Source organism: Hyperolius riggenbachi, chromosome 7 (genome assembly GCF_040937935.1).
Source record: "Hyperolius riggenbachi isolate aHypRig1 chromosome 7, aHypRig1.pri, whole genome shotgun sequence".
Taxonomy (NCBI): Eukaryota; Metazoa; Chordata; class Amphibia; order Anura; family Hyperoliidae; genus Hyperolius; species Hyperolius riggenbachi.
Genome location: NC_090652.1, coordinates 314,903,273 through 314,920,966, shown reverse-complemented (window position 1 = coordinate 314,920,966; position 17,694 = coordinate 314,903,273). Strand labels below are relative to the sequence as shown.

Genomic DNA, 17,694 nt, shown 5'->3' with positions numbered 1-17,694 from the left:
ATGAGATAGGACTTGTTTGGGAAGTGCTGATGTATACATTTCACTGCTTATCTGTTTGTTTACTGTTATCAAAGTCCTTTCACACTTCACTGACACCCAAGCTTACAAATCTGAAGAGTCGGTGAACTATGAGGGGGGGGGGGGGGTTCCCCTCACACTACAAATCCTGTGAGTGAGAAAGCTGCCTGCAGCTGCCCGTGTCTCTGAGTGAGCTGTCTGCAGTGAGCAGAGGAAATGTATCTTATGAGCAACATAAACATTTGTAATTGTGTGTGAAACCTGATACCTGAGGCCTTACATATTTGGTAACCCTGCAGTCTGACATGCAAAAAACAGTGTAATATTGAAACAGAGATTCGCCTTTGCAAATGAAACATTCCATACTCTACACACAATGAATTAAAGCTTTTGCCTCTGATATTTAAAGGGAAGGTTCAGGGACTATGAAAAAAAAATAAAAATCCTTATCCACTTACCTGGGGCTTCCTCCAGCCCGTGGCAGGCAGGAGGTGCCCTCGGCGCCGCTCCGCAGGCTCTGAGTAGTTCTGAGCCTGCGCAGTACAGCCCGGAGGACGTCCGATGACGTCAGTGCGCCGGTGGGGAACGCACGATGGAGCGCAGAAGAGGCCCAAGTCGGGTCGGCCACAGGGAGCCTGCGGAGCGGCGCCCAGGGCACCTCCTGCCTGCCACGGGCTGGAGGAAGCCCCAGGTAAGTGGATAAGGATTTTTATTTTTTTTTCATAGTCCCTGAACCTTCCCTTTAACATGAAAAGTAGGAAAATGGTTACACAGCTACTTAGACATAATTTGTACATTGTCATTTTAAAACACTTGTTTTGATGGTGTTCCTTTCACTGCCAGATTGCTTCGGGCGAGAGAGATTGAGTGTGTATAGGAGAATGAATGCTAAGTCTTCTGATACTTTGGGCTCATCGGGGTTAAAGCTGCAAGGATGGTTCAGCCAGTTCCAGGTCTTCTCCGGACAGATGGGAGTCACTGATGGGGCATTTACCCTCCTGCCCCCACCAGCTCCTCTATGCCAGCTTCAGCTGAACTCTTCCGCCCCCCACGGGCGGCAGCCACATTCCGAGCTTCTCTCCGACTCTTCTGAGAATCTCATAAAGTTTTTATAAGGAGCGTATTGTCTGCCGCTCGCCCACCTCCTCACCTGCCGCCTCCTCGCCGGCCATAAATGGCTGTTTATCCGAACTCTGGAATACGCAGAATTTCCAGCCGTGCCCGGGGATATGGCGAGGGCGGAAGAAGAAGAAGAGATGCCATTCCGAGCTGCCAGCCGGAGTCTTGTCATTCCTCTGGAGGAGAAAATCCACAGAAATCACACAAACAGCAGCTTGTGCCGAGAGAGACACTAACTGCCTGTGTGCAGCTGCGGGGGCACCCCGACCCCACAGCCTGCCTCTGATACAGCCCCGCTATACACTGCAAGGGCACCCCGACCCCATAGCCTGCCTCTGATATAGGCCCCGCTATACACTGCAGGGGCACCCCGACCCCACAGCCTGCCTCTTATATAGGCCCCGCTATACACTGCAGGGGCAGCCCGACCCCATAGCCTGCCTCTGATATAGGCCCCACTATACACTGCAGGGGCACCCTGACCCCACAGCCTGCCTCTGATATAGGCCCCGCTATACACTGCAGGGGCATCCCAACCCCATAGCCTGCCTCTGATACAGCCCCGCTATACACTGCAAGGGCACCCCGACCCCATAGCCTGCCTCTGATATAGGCCCCGCTATACACTGCAGGGGCACCCCGACCCCATAGCCTGCCTCTGATATAGGCCCCACTATACACTGCAGGGGCACCCAAACCCCACAGCCTGCCTCTGATATAGGCCCCGCTACACACTGCAGTGGCAACCCAACCCCACAGCCTGCCTCTGATATAGGCCCCGCTATACACTGCAAGGGCACCCCGACCCCCATAGCCTGCCTCTGATATAGGCCCCACTATACACTGCAGGGGCACCCCGACCCCACAGCCTGCCTCTGATATAGGCCCCGCTATACACTGCAGGGGCACCCCGACCCCACAGCCTGCCTCTAATACAGCCCCGCTATACACTGCAAGGGCACCCCGACCCCATAGCCTGCCTCTGATACAGCCCCGCTATACACTGCAAGGGCACCCCGACCCCATAGCCTGCCTCTGATATAGGCCCCACTATACACTGCAGGGGCACCCCGACCCCACAGCCTGCCTCTGATATAGGCCCCGCTATACACTGCAGGGGCATCCCAACCCCACAGCCTGCCTCTGATATAGGCCCGCTATACACTGCAGAGGCACCCCAACCCCACAGCCTGCCTCTGATATAGGCCCGCTATACACTGCAGGGGCACCCCGACCTCACAGCCTGCCTCTGATATAGGCCCCACTATACACTGCAGGGGCACCCCGACCCCACAGCCTGCCTCTGATATAGGCCCGCTATACACTGCAGGGGCACCCCGACCTCACAGCCTGCCTCTGATATAGGCCCCGCTATACACTGCAGGGGCAGCCCGACCCCATAGCCTGCCTCTAATACAGCCCCGCTATACACTGCAAGGGCACCCCGACCCCATAGCCTGCCTCTGATACAGCCCCGCTATACACTGCAAGGGCACCCCGACCCCATAGCCTGCCTCTGATATAGGCCCCACTATACACTGCAGGGGCACCCCGACCCCACAGCCTGCCTCTGATATAGGCCCCGCTATACACTGCAGGGGCATCCCAACCCCACAGCCTGCCTCTGATATAGGCCCGCTATACACTGCAGAGGCACCCCAACCCCACAGCCTGCCTCTGATATAGGCCCGCTATACACTGCAGGGGCACCCCGACCTCACAGCCTGCCTCTGATATAGGCCCCACTATACACTGCAGGGGCACCCCGACCCCACAGCCTGCCTCTGATATAGGCCCGCTATACACTGCAGGGGCACCCCGACCTCACAGCCTGCCTCTGATATAGGCCCCACTATACACTGCAGGGGCACCCCGACCCCATAGCCTGCCTCTGATATAGGCCCCACTATACACTGCAGGGGCACCCCGACCCCACAGCCTGCCTCTGATATAGGCCCCGCGCGAATTTTCACACGTAAGTGCACGTGAAAATTTGCGAATGCGTGTGGAAATTCGCGATTGCATGCACAAATGCTAGCGCGGCGGTGATATGAGTTATCACGGTTCAGTGAATCATGCCCAATGTGTTGTGCGTCATAACTGACAGCACATAGTGTGAATAAGCCCACACTGCAATGCTATTTATCCATAATGACATTTCTTATAGAGATTAGTAGTATCCTACAAGCCCCACAATGCATTGCAGGAGTCTGACAGCCACAGTCAAGACTCATAAAGGCAAATGCATTGTGGCACTTGTAGTTCCGTAACAGCTGGAGGGCCGAGTTTGCCCAGGCCTAGACTAGTGAATAACTTGCGTGCCAGAGCATTACAGAACTGCCCAGGGAGTGCATTGTTTTCATTTTAATCATATGTATAGATTCAGAATTGTACTTTCTAGTATTTATGAAGAGGACCTGTTGTGAAAGCTAAAAATCTCAGCTAACAAGGAACCTTGTCCATTATCCGTACTTTACTCAGACGCGATAATTCGATCAAATTTGTGTTATTATATGTAATCGGAAGGTAATTATCGATTGTTCACATAAACGGGAGAATTAGGGCACTTTCTTTCTTCAGATATGGTCATAAAAGCAAACATTACGATCGACAAAATTTTATATTCCAATCTCCTATAAAAATTGTTTCACAACGATTTTTCTCAGTTTTCTGATAAAAAAAATCTGATTGAACGATCGCATTTGAGGAAAATATTGTGTCGTTAATGGGGGCCTTCATCTATTTGCAAATAAATGTGTCGATCTCTTTCAGTGCGCTCCAGCATCTTGCAACTGCTAACTGACTCATCTTTCTGCAACCCCTCACTAAGTTCCAATATAACCCAGGCAAGCTTTATGTAAATCAGGGCGTAGTGCTAAAGCGATTAATGAAATCGTCTTTATTCTTCAGCCAGTCAGAGTTGATCTGCCCATTATTGACGGCATTCTAGAAAGAAAGTTGTTTCGTGTCAGTGAGAACTTCATCCGTTTCTGGCGGTTTCTATTTTCCTGGCCGCTGAGATCACGCGGAATGTCGTCATCGTCTCACGCACGGGTGATGGAAGTCGTGTCTTGTACGTGGCGGTTTCTATCTATATCTCAGTTTCAGCGCTAGTCTAGTCTCTGTAATCTTCATTCCTCCCAGGAATGGGCTCCTGGCAAGAAAACGTGCGCTCGGAAAAACCGCCGTATCCTCTCCTCGTCTTCCGTGCGCTTTATTAATAATTCATCGCTTAGACGCTATCTAGACCTGAGCAGGTTGGATTTGTATCTGGCGTTCTGCGGTTTTTATCTCCGCGTTGTCGCTCTTTCCCCGTCCCTCGCTTCGTATCATCGCCGTCACCTGTTTGACATTCCGCGCGCGCGCGCTAATCACGCTTGAACCGTGGCCTCTGTACGTGGCGAAATAGCAGCGCTTTAGAAGTGGCTTTTTCTTCCTCCTGCTTTTATCTATTTTTTTTTCCCTCCCTTATACACTCGGCTAAATCACCTTCTAATGGAAAGCAGGACTGACGGGATGCGTCGCTATTCACGAGTGGCCTTCGCTTGCACGCCGCTGATTAGGATCATTCAACGCCATTTACATCCAAGAGGGCCTCGAGGCTTCCGAGATCAGAGCGAATTAACTCCTTCGGCGTCCGCCGCGACGCACAGCGTTTAATTAACGCTAAAGCCTGAGTTTCGCCGCCGGGCCTCATTTAATGGCTACGCTCTGGAAGCATTCATTCTGGGTGGCCGTGTCACGTTTATATTAAGAGTCTCTCCGCATGGGGTTAAACGTTTCCCCCCGTACAGCGGGATCGAGCAATTTCCAGCCTCCCCCCTCAGGGGAGACTCGCATCCTGCCACAGATTACGCCGTACACGAAATCGGGGAACCTGCGACTGAAAGAGGCCATTGTTCTGCGTTTCCTAACCAAACTCTGCGTGCGCCCGTCCGGCTATGAAAACTCCGCGCAGACAGGCAGACGGGGGCACCCCAAAAACACAGACAGCTTTGTGTAACACTTGGCCTCGCACGGGGCCTTAGGATATCGCCGCAGATTCGGAAAACGATTATTCCACGGAATAGACAGAAATAGCACGTTTTAATGCTGTGTGTTTATCTCTGTCCCGTCCTCTGGCTTTGTTCTCTCGGTCCGTCAGATCTTCATCAAACGACGCAGTGTTCACGCCATGTGTGGCGGCATTGTGTCTGCGGCGGCGTTTAATGTCAGGCCGCCTTTGAACGCGGGCCGGGTGAGATGAGTCAATGTGGGACTCCCAGGCGGCTATAGGCTAATAATACTCTGGTGACCGCGCCTGACTGGTGCTGAGGACAGCTCTGCGGTCTCCACCCATTAGTGCCGCTCGTTTTGTATCGGGAAGATGAGGTTTATCAGGAGCACAAGTGATTGTGTGTGCTAATGTGTGTACAGCTTCTGCGCAACCACAATGTATTACAGTATGGGCCTGGGAAATAATGCTGTACGCTTCATCATACTCCTGTCTAAATAACCGGCATCTGTCTGACAGATCTGACAGGTTTTTGACTAGTCAATCTCCTTACGGGGGATTCTCAGGGTGCAAACATAAACAAATAAGAAGTATGTTTGTTCCAGAGTAAAATGAGCCATAAATTACTTTTCTCCTATGTTGCTGTCACTTACAGTAGGTAGTAGAAATCTGACAGAACTGACAGGTTTTGGACTAGTCCATCTCTTCATGGGGAGGATTCTCAGGGATGTATTTATTTTCAAAAAGCACTTAGTGAATGGCAGTTGCTCTGTCCAACTGCCCAAAAACTGTGTAGTGAGCAGGGAAGCTGGCCAGCATCATTGCTTAAATACTTTTTAGGGAATATCTTTATAAAGAATAAAAGCCTTGCTGAGAATCCCCTATGAAGAGATGGACTAGTCCAAAACCTGTCGGTTCTGTCAGATTTCTACTACTTACTGTAAGTGACAGCAACATAGGAGAAAAGTAATTTATAGCTCATTTTACTCTGGAAAAAGCATAGTTCTTATTTGTTTATGTTTGCACATATTTTAAATTGTACAATTTTTCACCATAGTGCCCCTTTAGTATTAAAAACCCTTACTGAACAGCAATGACTCAGTACGACTGACAAAATAATGTGCAAGTGAGTAGGGCGGCCTGCCGGCATCCTTATATAGATCCTTAACGTAGCATGTTTTTCTAAAGAATAAAGGATATACTGAGAATCCTCCATGAGGAGATGGTCTAATCCAAAACTTGTCAGATCTGTCTGATTTTTACTGCGTACTGTAAGCTACAGAAACATAGGAGAAAAGTCATTTTATATCGGCAACTTTGTTTTTTTAAAGAACTTGCAGTACAGGATTGTGGATAACTTGTGTTCTCTAACTTGAGAAAGGCAACCACAGAAACTTTTATATATAGCAGTTGGATAGGATGGCTATATGGGCACATAAATGGCAGATGAAATTCAATGTTGACAAATGTAAAGTCATGCATTTTGGACGTACTAATGGTCTAGCACCATACAAAATAAACGGGATACAGTTGGAGACATCAAACTTGGAGAAGGACTTAGGAGTACTCATCGACAACAAGTTAAATAATCGTACTCAATGCCAAGCCGCTGCAGCTAAAGCGAACAAAATTTTGGGATGTATTAAAAGGGAAATAAAAACTCGAGATGCTATCAGAATATTGCCCCTGTTTAACTCTCTAGTAAGGCCACATCTGGAATATGGAATTCAGTTCTGGGCACCACATTCCAAAAAAGATATTGCAGTTTTAGAGCAGGTGCAGAGACGAGCAACAAAACTGATATGTGGGATGGAAGGTCTCACTTACCAAGAAAGGTTAGATACACTGGGTTTATTTAGTCTAGAGAAAAGACGCCTTAGAGGGGATCTATTTAACATGTATAAATACATCAGAGGGCAATATAATACCTTGGCGGATGAGCTTTTTGTCCCTAGGCCTTCTCAAAGGACTAGAGGACATGATCTGCGCATGGAGGAAAAACGTTTTAGCCATTTATTTAGGAAAGGGTTCTTTACAGTAAGAGTGATTAAGATGTGGAATGCATTGCCACAGGAAGTCGTTATGGCAAACTCTATACCTGCATTTAAAGGGGGCTTAGATGCTTTCCTTGCGTTGAAAGACATCCATGGCTACAATTACTAGGTAATGCCTAATGATGTTGATCCAGGGATTTTTATCTGATTGCCATCTGGAGTCGGGAAGGAATTTTTCCCTTTTGGGGCTAATTGGACCATGCCTTGTAAGGGTTTTTTCGCCTTCCTCTGGATCAACAAGGATATGTGAGGGAGCAGGCTGGTGTTGTACGTTATACTGGTTGAACTCGATGGACGTATGTCTTTTTTCAACCATAATAACTATATAACTATGTAAAAAACACCAGTGATGTCATCAGGTTCTGTATAAATGACTGCGTTTTATTTTCTCCTCGCAGGACGTGTTTGGGGGCGCGGGACCCCTACTGCGGCTGGGACAGTAAGAAGAAGCGCTGCACCACACTGGAGGACAGCTCCAACATGAGTCTCTGGTTCCAGAACATCACAGAGTGTCCGGTGAGTAGCAGCACTATGATGACATCACCACATGGCAAGACAGAGACTGAGTAAAGGGGATGGTGCTCCCTTGAGGTGGGAGGCGTAACTGCAGCTGTCAGTAGGGGTTCTTCCATGAGAGATTTAGTCACGTCATACACAATAGATGACTGTGAGATGCGGATTGCATGTTATCTGAAAATAATGAAATATAGATATAGTGCTATAAAAAGCCTTTTCCCCTTTCCTGATTTTTTTATTTTTTTTTTGCATGTTTGTCTTATTTGAAGGACCACTCCAGAGAAAAGGGCGGAACCAACAGGTGTTGGACTAGCTCATCTCGTCATGGGGGATTCTCAGGGTTTTTTTTGTTTTCAACAGCATTTCCTGAATGGCAGTTACTAAATTTAACTGCCAAAATAGTGTGCAAGTGAGTAGGGAGGCTGACTGGTATCTTACTATTTTGGCAGTTAAACTGCAGTTCAGGAAATGCTGAAGGAGATGGACTGGCCCAAAACCTGTCGGTTCTGTTAGAATTCAGCTGCTTACTTTTTTCGCGATATGCACAAGTGGGAGGGGGGGGGGATTAGGGCAGATGATGGCTCATGTGATGTAGAAGTATTAGTAACAGTATAGTCCACCAGTTCACTTTGGCTGAAACCAGTTGAACTATGGCGTTCATGCTGGTCTATTGGAGTAGTTCTGCGCATCTATCAGTAACGCAGTTTTGTGCAGCACGTGTCGCACATACCCAACTTTGACACTTCTCTAAATGTGCCCATTAACGATCCAATTTCACTGAACAATCGACCGTTCAATACTATCTTTACGATCGATCAGAAATTATAGTTTGTGGCCACCAACGCAGGGAAAATGATCAGCAATCTGATTAACCTGTCCAAAAATCATACCGAAATTGTGATAGAATGATGGTTTGCCATCAATCAGCACCATTATTTGCACCCTAGTCGATCGATCATACTATGAATTGTTCATGATTGTACCATTTATGGGCACATTGATATCCTTGTCTTTTTTTACAGGTCAGGAACCTGACGGTTAATGGCGGGCTGGGCGTCTGGTCATCCTGGCAGCCGTGCCAACACTCCGATGGCGACTCCTCCTGTCTGTGCCGCTCCAGAAACTGCAACAACCCTCCGCCACGATGCGGAGGTCGGGACTGTGACGGGCCGCGGATAGAAGTCGCCAACTGCTCACGGTAAGCGCTGAAGACGTTCTGGCACTAATAATGGCAAGAAAGAAGTTGTAGATTTATTGCAGATCGTATAAACGGAACAAGTGTGCTGCCGAGCTCTTCCGGAATATTGCAATTTGTGGTACTTTTTTTCACAAAATATTTATGTATAATTTAATCAGTCAGCCCTTTGTAAAATCTGTCCTCACCCTGATTTATACCCTGAAATGTATCGCTGGTGGTGACATCTTTATTCCTGTCAGGTGATCTCTGCGGAATGTTTGTTTCTAAGAATTCCAAACCCAGTAGAAAATATACCTGATCTCCCTGAATGTTCTGGGAGGAGAATTCCACATATCTAATTAGCCTAGGCAAAGCATCACTGGGTGGGTGGAGTTACATACCAATATACAGCAATCTACAGATATAGGAAGAAGTTCTGAAGCAGAATCTAGGAAAAGTACTGTAAAATTGGCTTTCCTGAATAATTTGCTACATTCTACTATAAGTCACTACAGTTCCTTTTTAACCAGTTGACCACTACATGTTGTGATTCCCTTATGGACCAGAGCAATTTTCACATTTCAGCGCTCCTCCCGTTCATTTGCCAATAACTTTATCACTGCTTCTCACACCTAAATTATCTATACAATACAATACAATAACATTTGTAAAGCGCTTTTCTCCCATAGGACTCAAAGCGCATAGTTGTGTCTCAGATTAATACAGGGCTGCAGGCTGGGTTGTGTTACAGAGGAGATAGTCAGATGTTCATGAATGCCAGACTAAAGAGGTAGGTTTTCAGTTTAGATTTAAATGCTTCCAGGGATGGAGCTGTCCTGATTGGGTGTGGCAGGGAGTTCTAAAGTGTAGGGGCAGCATGACAAAAGGCTCTATCTCCAAAGGTTTTGAGGTGGACTCTGGGGGTGACCATGGTGTTGTGTCCTTTTGATCTAAGATTGTGGGGGGTGTGATGTAGTTGCAACAAGTCCTTCAGGTATCCAGGGCCCAGATTGTGCAAGGATTTGAATGTCAGTAAGCCAATCTTAAACAGAATTCTCCATTTTATCGGTAGCCAGTGGAGTGAGCTCAGGGTTGGTGTTATGTGGCAATGGCGGGGTTGGCTCGTTAACAGCCTTGTGGCGGCATTCTGTACTAATTGCAGGCGGCGTAGGTCTTTCTTATGCAGGCCTGTGTAGAGGGCGTTGCAGTAGTCTAACCTTGATGTGGCGAAGGCATGAACTAGGGTTGGAAGATGCTCTGAAGGAATGAGATGTTTAATCCTTGCAATATTCCTTAGGTGAAAGAAGGAATGTTTCACAACAGCTGAGATTTGATTCCTGAAGCTTAATTTCCCATCAATCAGTACTCCCAGGCTGCGCACACAGTCTGAGTTGTTCAGGTCTGAGCTCCCTATCCTTAGCGGTGTTGGTTGAGACTGGGGCTGCTTTGCTGTTGAGCCCTGGCCCTCGATAACAAGTACCTCAGTTTTGTCGGCATTAGGTTTTAGCCAATTATTATTCATCCACTCCTGAAGCTCAGCTAAGCATGCGTTTATTTGTGGAGTAGGGTCTGTGATGCCAAGTTTGAATGACAAATATAGCTGGGTGTCATCAGCATAGCAATGATATGTCAGGCCATGTTTTTGTATGATTTCTCCTAGTGGCAGCATGTATATGGTGAAAAGTAAAGGGGATAATATTGTGCCCTGTGGTACACCGTATTTTAGTGGTACAGGGTTGGAGAGGAAGGGCCCTAAGGCTACCCTTTGTGTTCTGCCAGCCAGGAAGGAGTTGAACCACTGGAGAACAATGCCATCTATGCCACAGTACTCTTGTAGCCTGTTGAGCAAGATTCCATGATCGACTGTGTCAAAAGCCGCTGAGAGGTCGAGCAAAATCAGGATGGAACATTGACCCTTGTCTCTTGCAATGAGCAGATCATTGCAAATCTGGGTGAGGGCTGTTTCACAGCTGTGATATTTCCTGAAGCCAGATTGAAGAGGGTCAAGGATGTTGTTTCTGGAGAGCCTGTCTTCAAGTTGGAGGTAGACAGCCTTTTCAATAACCTTTCCCAGAAAGGGGAGGTTAGAGACAGGTCTGTAGCTGTTTAGAGCATCTGGGTCTAAGGATGGTTTCTTGAGTAGTGGCCTGACGGTTGCTTCTTTCAGAGTAGAGGGAAACCACCCTCTTGTAAGGAACCGTTGACTATTTTGTGGAATGCCGGTGTAAAGAGTTCAGGGCATTTCAACATGAACTTAGTGGGGCCAGGGTCCAGATCGCAGGTAGTATGGCGAAGGTTTGAGAGGATGTCCAAGATGTCTTTTTCAGTGATTACTTTAAAATCAGACCATGGTGGTAGGCTATTTTTGCACCTGTTATATGGCTCTGCATGGGTTTCTGAGGCTGTGAATTGAATGGCAGATCGTATGGAGGAGACTTTGTCTGAGAAGAAGTGGGCAAATTTCTCGCACAGTTCCTGTGAAGGTCTGATGCTGGATTTCCTGCAAGATGGATTGCAGAGACTGTCAACCGTGCGGAATAGTTGGGCAGGTCTGTTGGCTGCATTTGCAATTTCGTGAGACAGGAATAAGGACTTCTTTTTGCTAATCGCCGTTTGATATTTTTTGAGGTGAGCAATTAGGGAAAGATTGTCATCAGGGGACTGGTGTTTGCGCCACCTTCGTTCCAGTCTGCGTCCCTGTTTCTTTAGTTCCTTTATAGAGTTGTCAAACCAGCGAGCGTGATGTAATGGTGCGGAACGTTTTATCTTTACATTGTACATCTATACATTGTTATTTTCACCTCAGATTGGGCTTTCTTTGTTTGGTACTTTTTGCTTAGAATGATTTTATTTTATATGCACTTTAATGGTAATAACAAGAAAAAATGCATTATTTCTCAGTTTTCAGCAATTATAGTTTTAAAATAAAACCTGTTACTGTTCATAAAACTAACACATTTTATTTGCCCACTTGTCCCGGTTATTACAATGTATGGCGGCAATATTTTATTTGGAAATAAAAGTGGATATTTTTTTTCTTTGCTTATTCACTATACCCTATCAATAATTACAAGCCCTTATTTGCAAAAAAATCAGTAATACACCCTCATGGCATAGATATATAAAAAGTTAAGTCCACAACGGAACAAATTATGTATTCTCTTTCAAATTCCGCCTGTTTGGTTTCCGGGGTTTTTCTTGTTTGTTTGTTTTGGTAACTACAGGGGAATAGAAAGGGGTTAATGTGATTTTGAATTTATATGTGTGGGGTCTTTTTTTAGTGGACAAATATAATAGCTTTCTAGAAAAAACAACAGTGAAAGGTTTGGTTTGTTTGTTTTACAGTTTTTCAATGAGTATTCTCTGTTGTTCATTACAGCAGAGTTTATACATTAATCAGGCACTTTGATTGGCTTTGGGAACATATGTTCCCATTCACCAATCTGTCCTCTAACGGCCGCTGAAGGGGGCGAGCACGCGCTGCTCATAGGAAACAGAAGATATTGCTACGCCCCTGGGACTTTAGATGAAGTCATGTGGGTCGGAGATATACTGTCCCTAATACAATAAATGTAGAAATAATCGGGAATATAAGAACATATAAACAGTCATCAGAGGCAAAGTGTTGGGAGAGAAATCCTGTTTCATGGGCCGTATGTACTTGTCACTGCAGTACATCTTGTGTCTGTTCCTTGCTGGATTCAGCTGGTAGGCGGGTCACTCCTGTGTGACCATGTGACATCCAAAGTAGGAAAAACAATCGATGCCAGGCTACTTTTCCCAGCAGGCAATGCTTTTAATTGACAATGATTGCTTTCAGAACTTGCCTTGTTGTGTTTGGGGTTCAGTGGAAGTCCAGCGGAATATTAGCTCAGCGATTCGACCCCAGATAGTGACCCCAAAGATAGCGGCGACTTTCTGCTGGCGGAAGATGAATAAGCAGAGAGCATTTTATGCACATTGAATGTAATTTGCTTCTTCCTTTCACTTGACTTGACGTTATGTCCCTCGCTGGGGGAGGAGCCACCGGAGGGACTCGGAATGCTGCGCTCCCGGATGGGGGCAGGCAGAGAGCGCTCGCGGTTCGGATCAGTACACATTTGCGCTCAGTCAAGCGGCGTGCTCATTGCATTGCTTTCTGGAACCTCAGAGAAATCTCTCGACCGATATTTACATTCCATTACAGCAGCAAATCTCACTGGAGCTCAGGAAACGTCTGAGGAGGCTGAAATCAAACTGACGGAGGAAGATCAACAATGGCCAACCGTTTACACTATAGACACATGCTCTTCTGACGGCTACACAGAACTGCAGGCATCACTATACACATATGTGCTCTCCTCAGGTCGTGATAAGCTGGAGAGTGATTGGCGTCATCTTGAAGAGAATTTCATAGAAAAAGAGAAGCTGAAGAAAAGTTTTGGTTGTAATGTGAAATCGTTCAGGAAGGGAGAATCATGTGATCAGAGCAGAGGTTGCACTTAGGATCCTCCTGTAATTCGTGTAGCCATAGCCCCTGAACAAGCATGCAGCAGATCAGGTGCTCTGACTGAAGTGTGACTGGATTAGCTGGATGCTTGTTTCAGGGGTGTGAGTCAAACACTACTGCAGCCAAAGAGCTCAGCAGGGCTACCAGGCAACCGGTATTGTTTAACAGGAAATAAATATGACAGCTTCCATATTCCTCTCACTACAGGTGTGCGTTAAAGAGAACCTAAAGTGAGAGGTATATGGAGGCTGCCATACTTATTTCCTTTTAAACAATACCAGTTGCCTGGCTGTTCTGCTAATCCTTTACCTCTAAAGGTGCGTACACACTTTTGATGGATGTTGCCCATTTGGGATCAGGATCTGATCCCCATGGGCGATATTTAATAATTTTAGCCATAGCCCCTGAACAAGCATGCAGATCAGATGCCTCTGACAAAATTAGCTGCATGCTTGTTTCAGGTGTGTGAGTCAAACACTGCTGAGGCCAGAATGATCAGCAGGACAGCCAGGCATCTGGTATTCTTTAAATGGAAATAAATATGGCAGCCTTCATATCCCTCTCACTTCAGCTTCCTTAATGGTTTGCAGACACGCTAGACTACAACCCCCAATTGGCTATCTTTGTCGAGAATCTACAGCCCCTTACTCACTGCTAGAGGGAGCGTTCCATGGTCCATCCTCCTACCTGCGGGAACACGGGTGCGAACGAGGGTTCAAACGATCGTGGCACTTTGCATGGGAATCTTACAGATCCAATGTACCGTGACTGTCATAATTGCAGCGCGTCACAAAGCGTCATTTGCCTAATCATGCACATGCATCCACGTCGCAAGATCGTGAAAACTGTCGCGGCCGTCGCTCAAGAAATCGTGATGTGGGTTCGTAGCTTAAGGTATGGATAATGGCCCTGAAGCGTCGCTCAAAGGATCCAGAGTGCATTGTTTTCCCCTCGCACCCTGCCAAAAGTCGCTCCACTATGCACCCGGGCTGTCTCCCCGTCTCCATAGCAACAGCATACGTTGTTAACCTGTAGCCTAGCGACCCATCAGTACAGCCTTCGGCCTCGAGCTCCGCTCGCCTCATTCGGTATGTTGCACTGAAACTGCCGTCTCCAGGCTGCTCCCCCAGGCTGGATTACGTGTCGGATACAGAATAATTAGACATGGCCGCTGCGCCCTCTCCTCGCTGGGTTCAGCTGTGCTGGAATGTAAACAGCGGCGGCGTGCCAAGCGTAGCGGAGCAGCGATGGCATATGGAGTCAGTTACCAGGAAGCTGCACACTCAGGAAATTTGCTTTTCTCCCCCCTTCGCGTTCTGTATTCATCGTCTAACACCTCCGAGCGGCGGCTGCCAGACGTGTTACTCGAGAGGCCTCGCCGCGGAATCCGGCTACGCTCGGCGCACATCCGGCATGAGGGGGTTAAACAGAATAGCAGATCCGTCTCATCAGATAACGGCTGGAATATAAGAAATGCTCCGGAATCCGGCCGGACCTGCCGCATGTTCTGCCGCTCTGCTGCGTTTTATGGGAAATGTATAGATAGACTCCTCCCCCTCATATAATGCCAATATAACCTGCCTGTGAATGTAACACAGACCAAATACCTGTGATTTATTGCAGCTGCAGGAACGAACTCAGCAAGGCTTCTGCTCTGAAAGTCGTTATTTCTTTCCACAGCTCTGTATATTCCCCATCCCCATGTTTTACAGGAGTAATGTAAAAGAGAGGAGATTGCAAATCGCTCTCAAAACGCTAAACCCTCTTACCCACGCTTTAATACTTGCAGCGACGTTATCCGTTGACGGGCAACATCGTTTAACATAAGCATGTTAAACGATGTTTCGACCCCCCGCGGCAATCGCACATCATTGAGTGACGGACACATCAGATCGTTAAGATCCTGATTACTCTGCACAAAGTACTGCAATCAAGTTCCTGTTTGTGCCCGTTGTGACGTCGAGAGCAGGAAGAGTTGTTGCTTAACAACCGCCATCAAGGAGACGTCACTGGACCCGTTGGGTGGTGAGTGCATAGCTTTACATTGATTTTGCGACCTAAAAGTGGAGCGATTTATAGGAAAGCAATATTTCACTTTCCTCTATTAACCATTAGCCGACTGTGTTGCACCGATGGCCATGGCAATGGCAGCAGCCCCAGGACCGCCTAACTCCGATTGGCGTAAGGTCCTGTGGGGCTGTTTTGCAGGAGATTGCGCACGTTGATGCTCCGCTACGCCTTCAGTCTCCCAGGGGTGATCGCCGCTAGGAGACTGTTAGACGGCGAAACCGCCATCTATTAACATAGTACAGCGCTGCGATGTAAGGCAGCGCTGTACAGGGGACAACACAGGAGCGATCCGCTGTCATAGGGTGAAGCCTATGACAGCCGAACGCCGTGATTGGCTAGATGGGGGAGGGAGGTATTTAAGACAATAAATAAACACTGGGGGAGCGATCAGACCCCACCAGCAGAAAGCTCTGTTGGTGGGGAGAAGAGGGCGGGGGAATCACTTGTGTGCTTGGTTGTGCGGCCCTGCAGCTTGGCCTTAAAGCTGCAGTGGCCAGTTTAGCAAAAAATGGCCTGGTCTTTAGGGGGGTATAACACTGCGGCCCTCAGGTGGTTAAATGGCTCTGAAAACGCTTGTAGGACCCGCAATCACGTCTTCAGCAATTCACAATCGCTCCTGTGAGATCAACTCCATGAAAGTATTACCGAACCGAGTTCTGGTCTACATGCTTTTAAAGTGACACTGACGTGAAAAAAAAACAACAATATGATATAATGAATTGTATGTGTATTAAAAGGATAATTAACGGAACATTAGTAGCAAAGAAAAAAGTCTCATATTTCTATTTTCAGTTATATAGCTTTTTTGCTTTTTTTTTTTTTTTTATAACATTGCATCATTCTGTCATATTTGCAGTTTACAGTTTACAAACCACACTCTGCATTTTAAATGATGAAACAGAGCAGAGCTAATGACTCTTTAAACTTCCCTGCAGTAAAATCCTATCTGAAGCTGTCTCTCTCTGTTTCTCTGGTGTATAAGTGATTCAGAAAACAGGGCTGTTGATGACGATGACCCAGTCGGCTGAATAGCTTAGAGAAGCTCTTCTGCATGGATATCAACTGAAGTTTTTTAACTCTTCCTGTACTGGAAACAATATGAGACTCATATATGTGCTGCCCATGTTCTACTTCTTAGCTGTACTTCACATACAAATCATTATATCATAAGTTTATTTTCACTTCAGATTCCCTTTAATAATGTTGTACTGTATGTATGTGCAGCCACATATGTCACAGCAGCATCCTTACAGTCCAGCGCCCCCCTGTGGTCCCCGCACTGCTCTGCTATAATAATCTACTACAGGAAGTGGCATGTGCAGCCTGCTGACCTGGCCCCCATATATTGCAAGTGTACCCTAATATCTATTTAGCTAAAGGAAGTGATGATGTATAGCTCAGTCTACGGACATGGATTTTATACTATCAGGACTGTGAGCTTTGTGTCTGCTTCATCTTATGCTAATTCCCTGCTAATGAGTCTCATATAATCTCTGCCTGTCTGATGACACCATCGCACCTCCACCCCGCCCCCTTCCCCACCGCATTAATGGGGCAAAATCCGAACTGCTGCTGCATGAAGTATCAACACCACAGACACACTCACAGACATACGCTAACACAGACAAGCACACGGATACACACAGACATACACATACACATGCGAACACACACAGACAACGCACATACATGTGAAAACACACAGGTACAAACAGAAAGACTCTCACATGCAAACACAGATACACTCACAGACATACGCTAACACAGACAAGCACACGGAGGGAGACACACACACAGATGCGAACACGCCCACACGGACAGACACACGCACATGGGCATACACACGGACACAAACAGACAGACACACACATGCCAACACACACAGACACACACATACGAACACACAGACAGATACACACTAACAGATGCATACATACATACGTAGACAGACACACGAACACGCTCATACAGACAGACACGCACATGGACATACACACGGATACACACTGACAGGCAAACACAGGCAGACTCAGGGATGCAGATGGACGCACACAGACACACACACACACACACATGCCAACACACACAGACAGATACACACTGACAGACACACACACGTACATACGCAGACAGACAGACACACACACACATGCCAACACGCCCACACAGACAGACACACGCACATGGACATACACAGGGACAGACACACGCATGCATACACACACATGCATACACACACAGACACACGAACACATGC

The 17,694-nt window shown here is 47.1% G+C and overlaps 1 protein-coding gene across 1 annotated transcript in view; it reads left to right on the top strand.

The window, feature by feature from the left end:
• SEMA5B (semaphorin 5B) overlaps window positions 1-17,694 on the top strand; it is a 469,753-nt gene that overhangs the window by 390,165 nt on the left and 61,894 nt on the right. Inside the window, exons 13-14 of the mRNA XM_068246215.1 lie at window positions 7,584-7,701; window positions 8,724-8,899. Of these exons, the coding sequence (XP_068102316.1) occupies window positions 7,584-7,701; window positions 8,724-8,899 (294 nt within the window). The remainder of the gene's footprint in view (window positions 1-7,583; window positions 7,702-8,723; window positions 8,900-17,694) is intronic.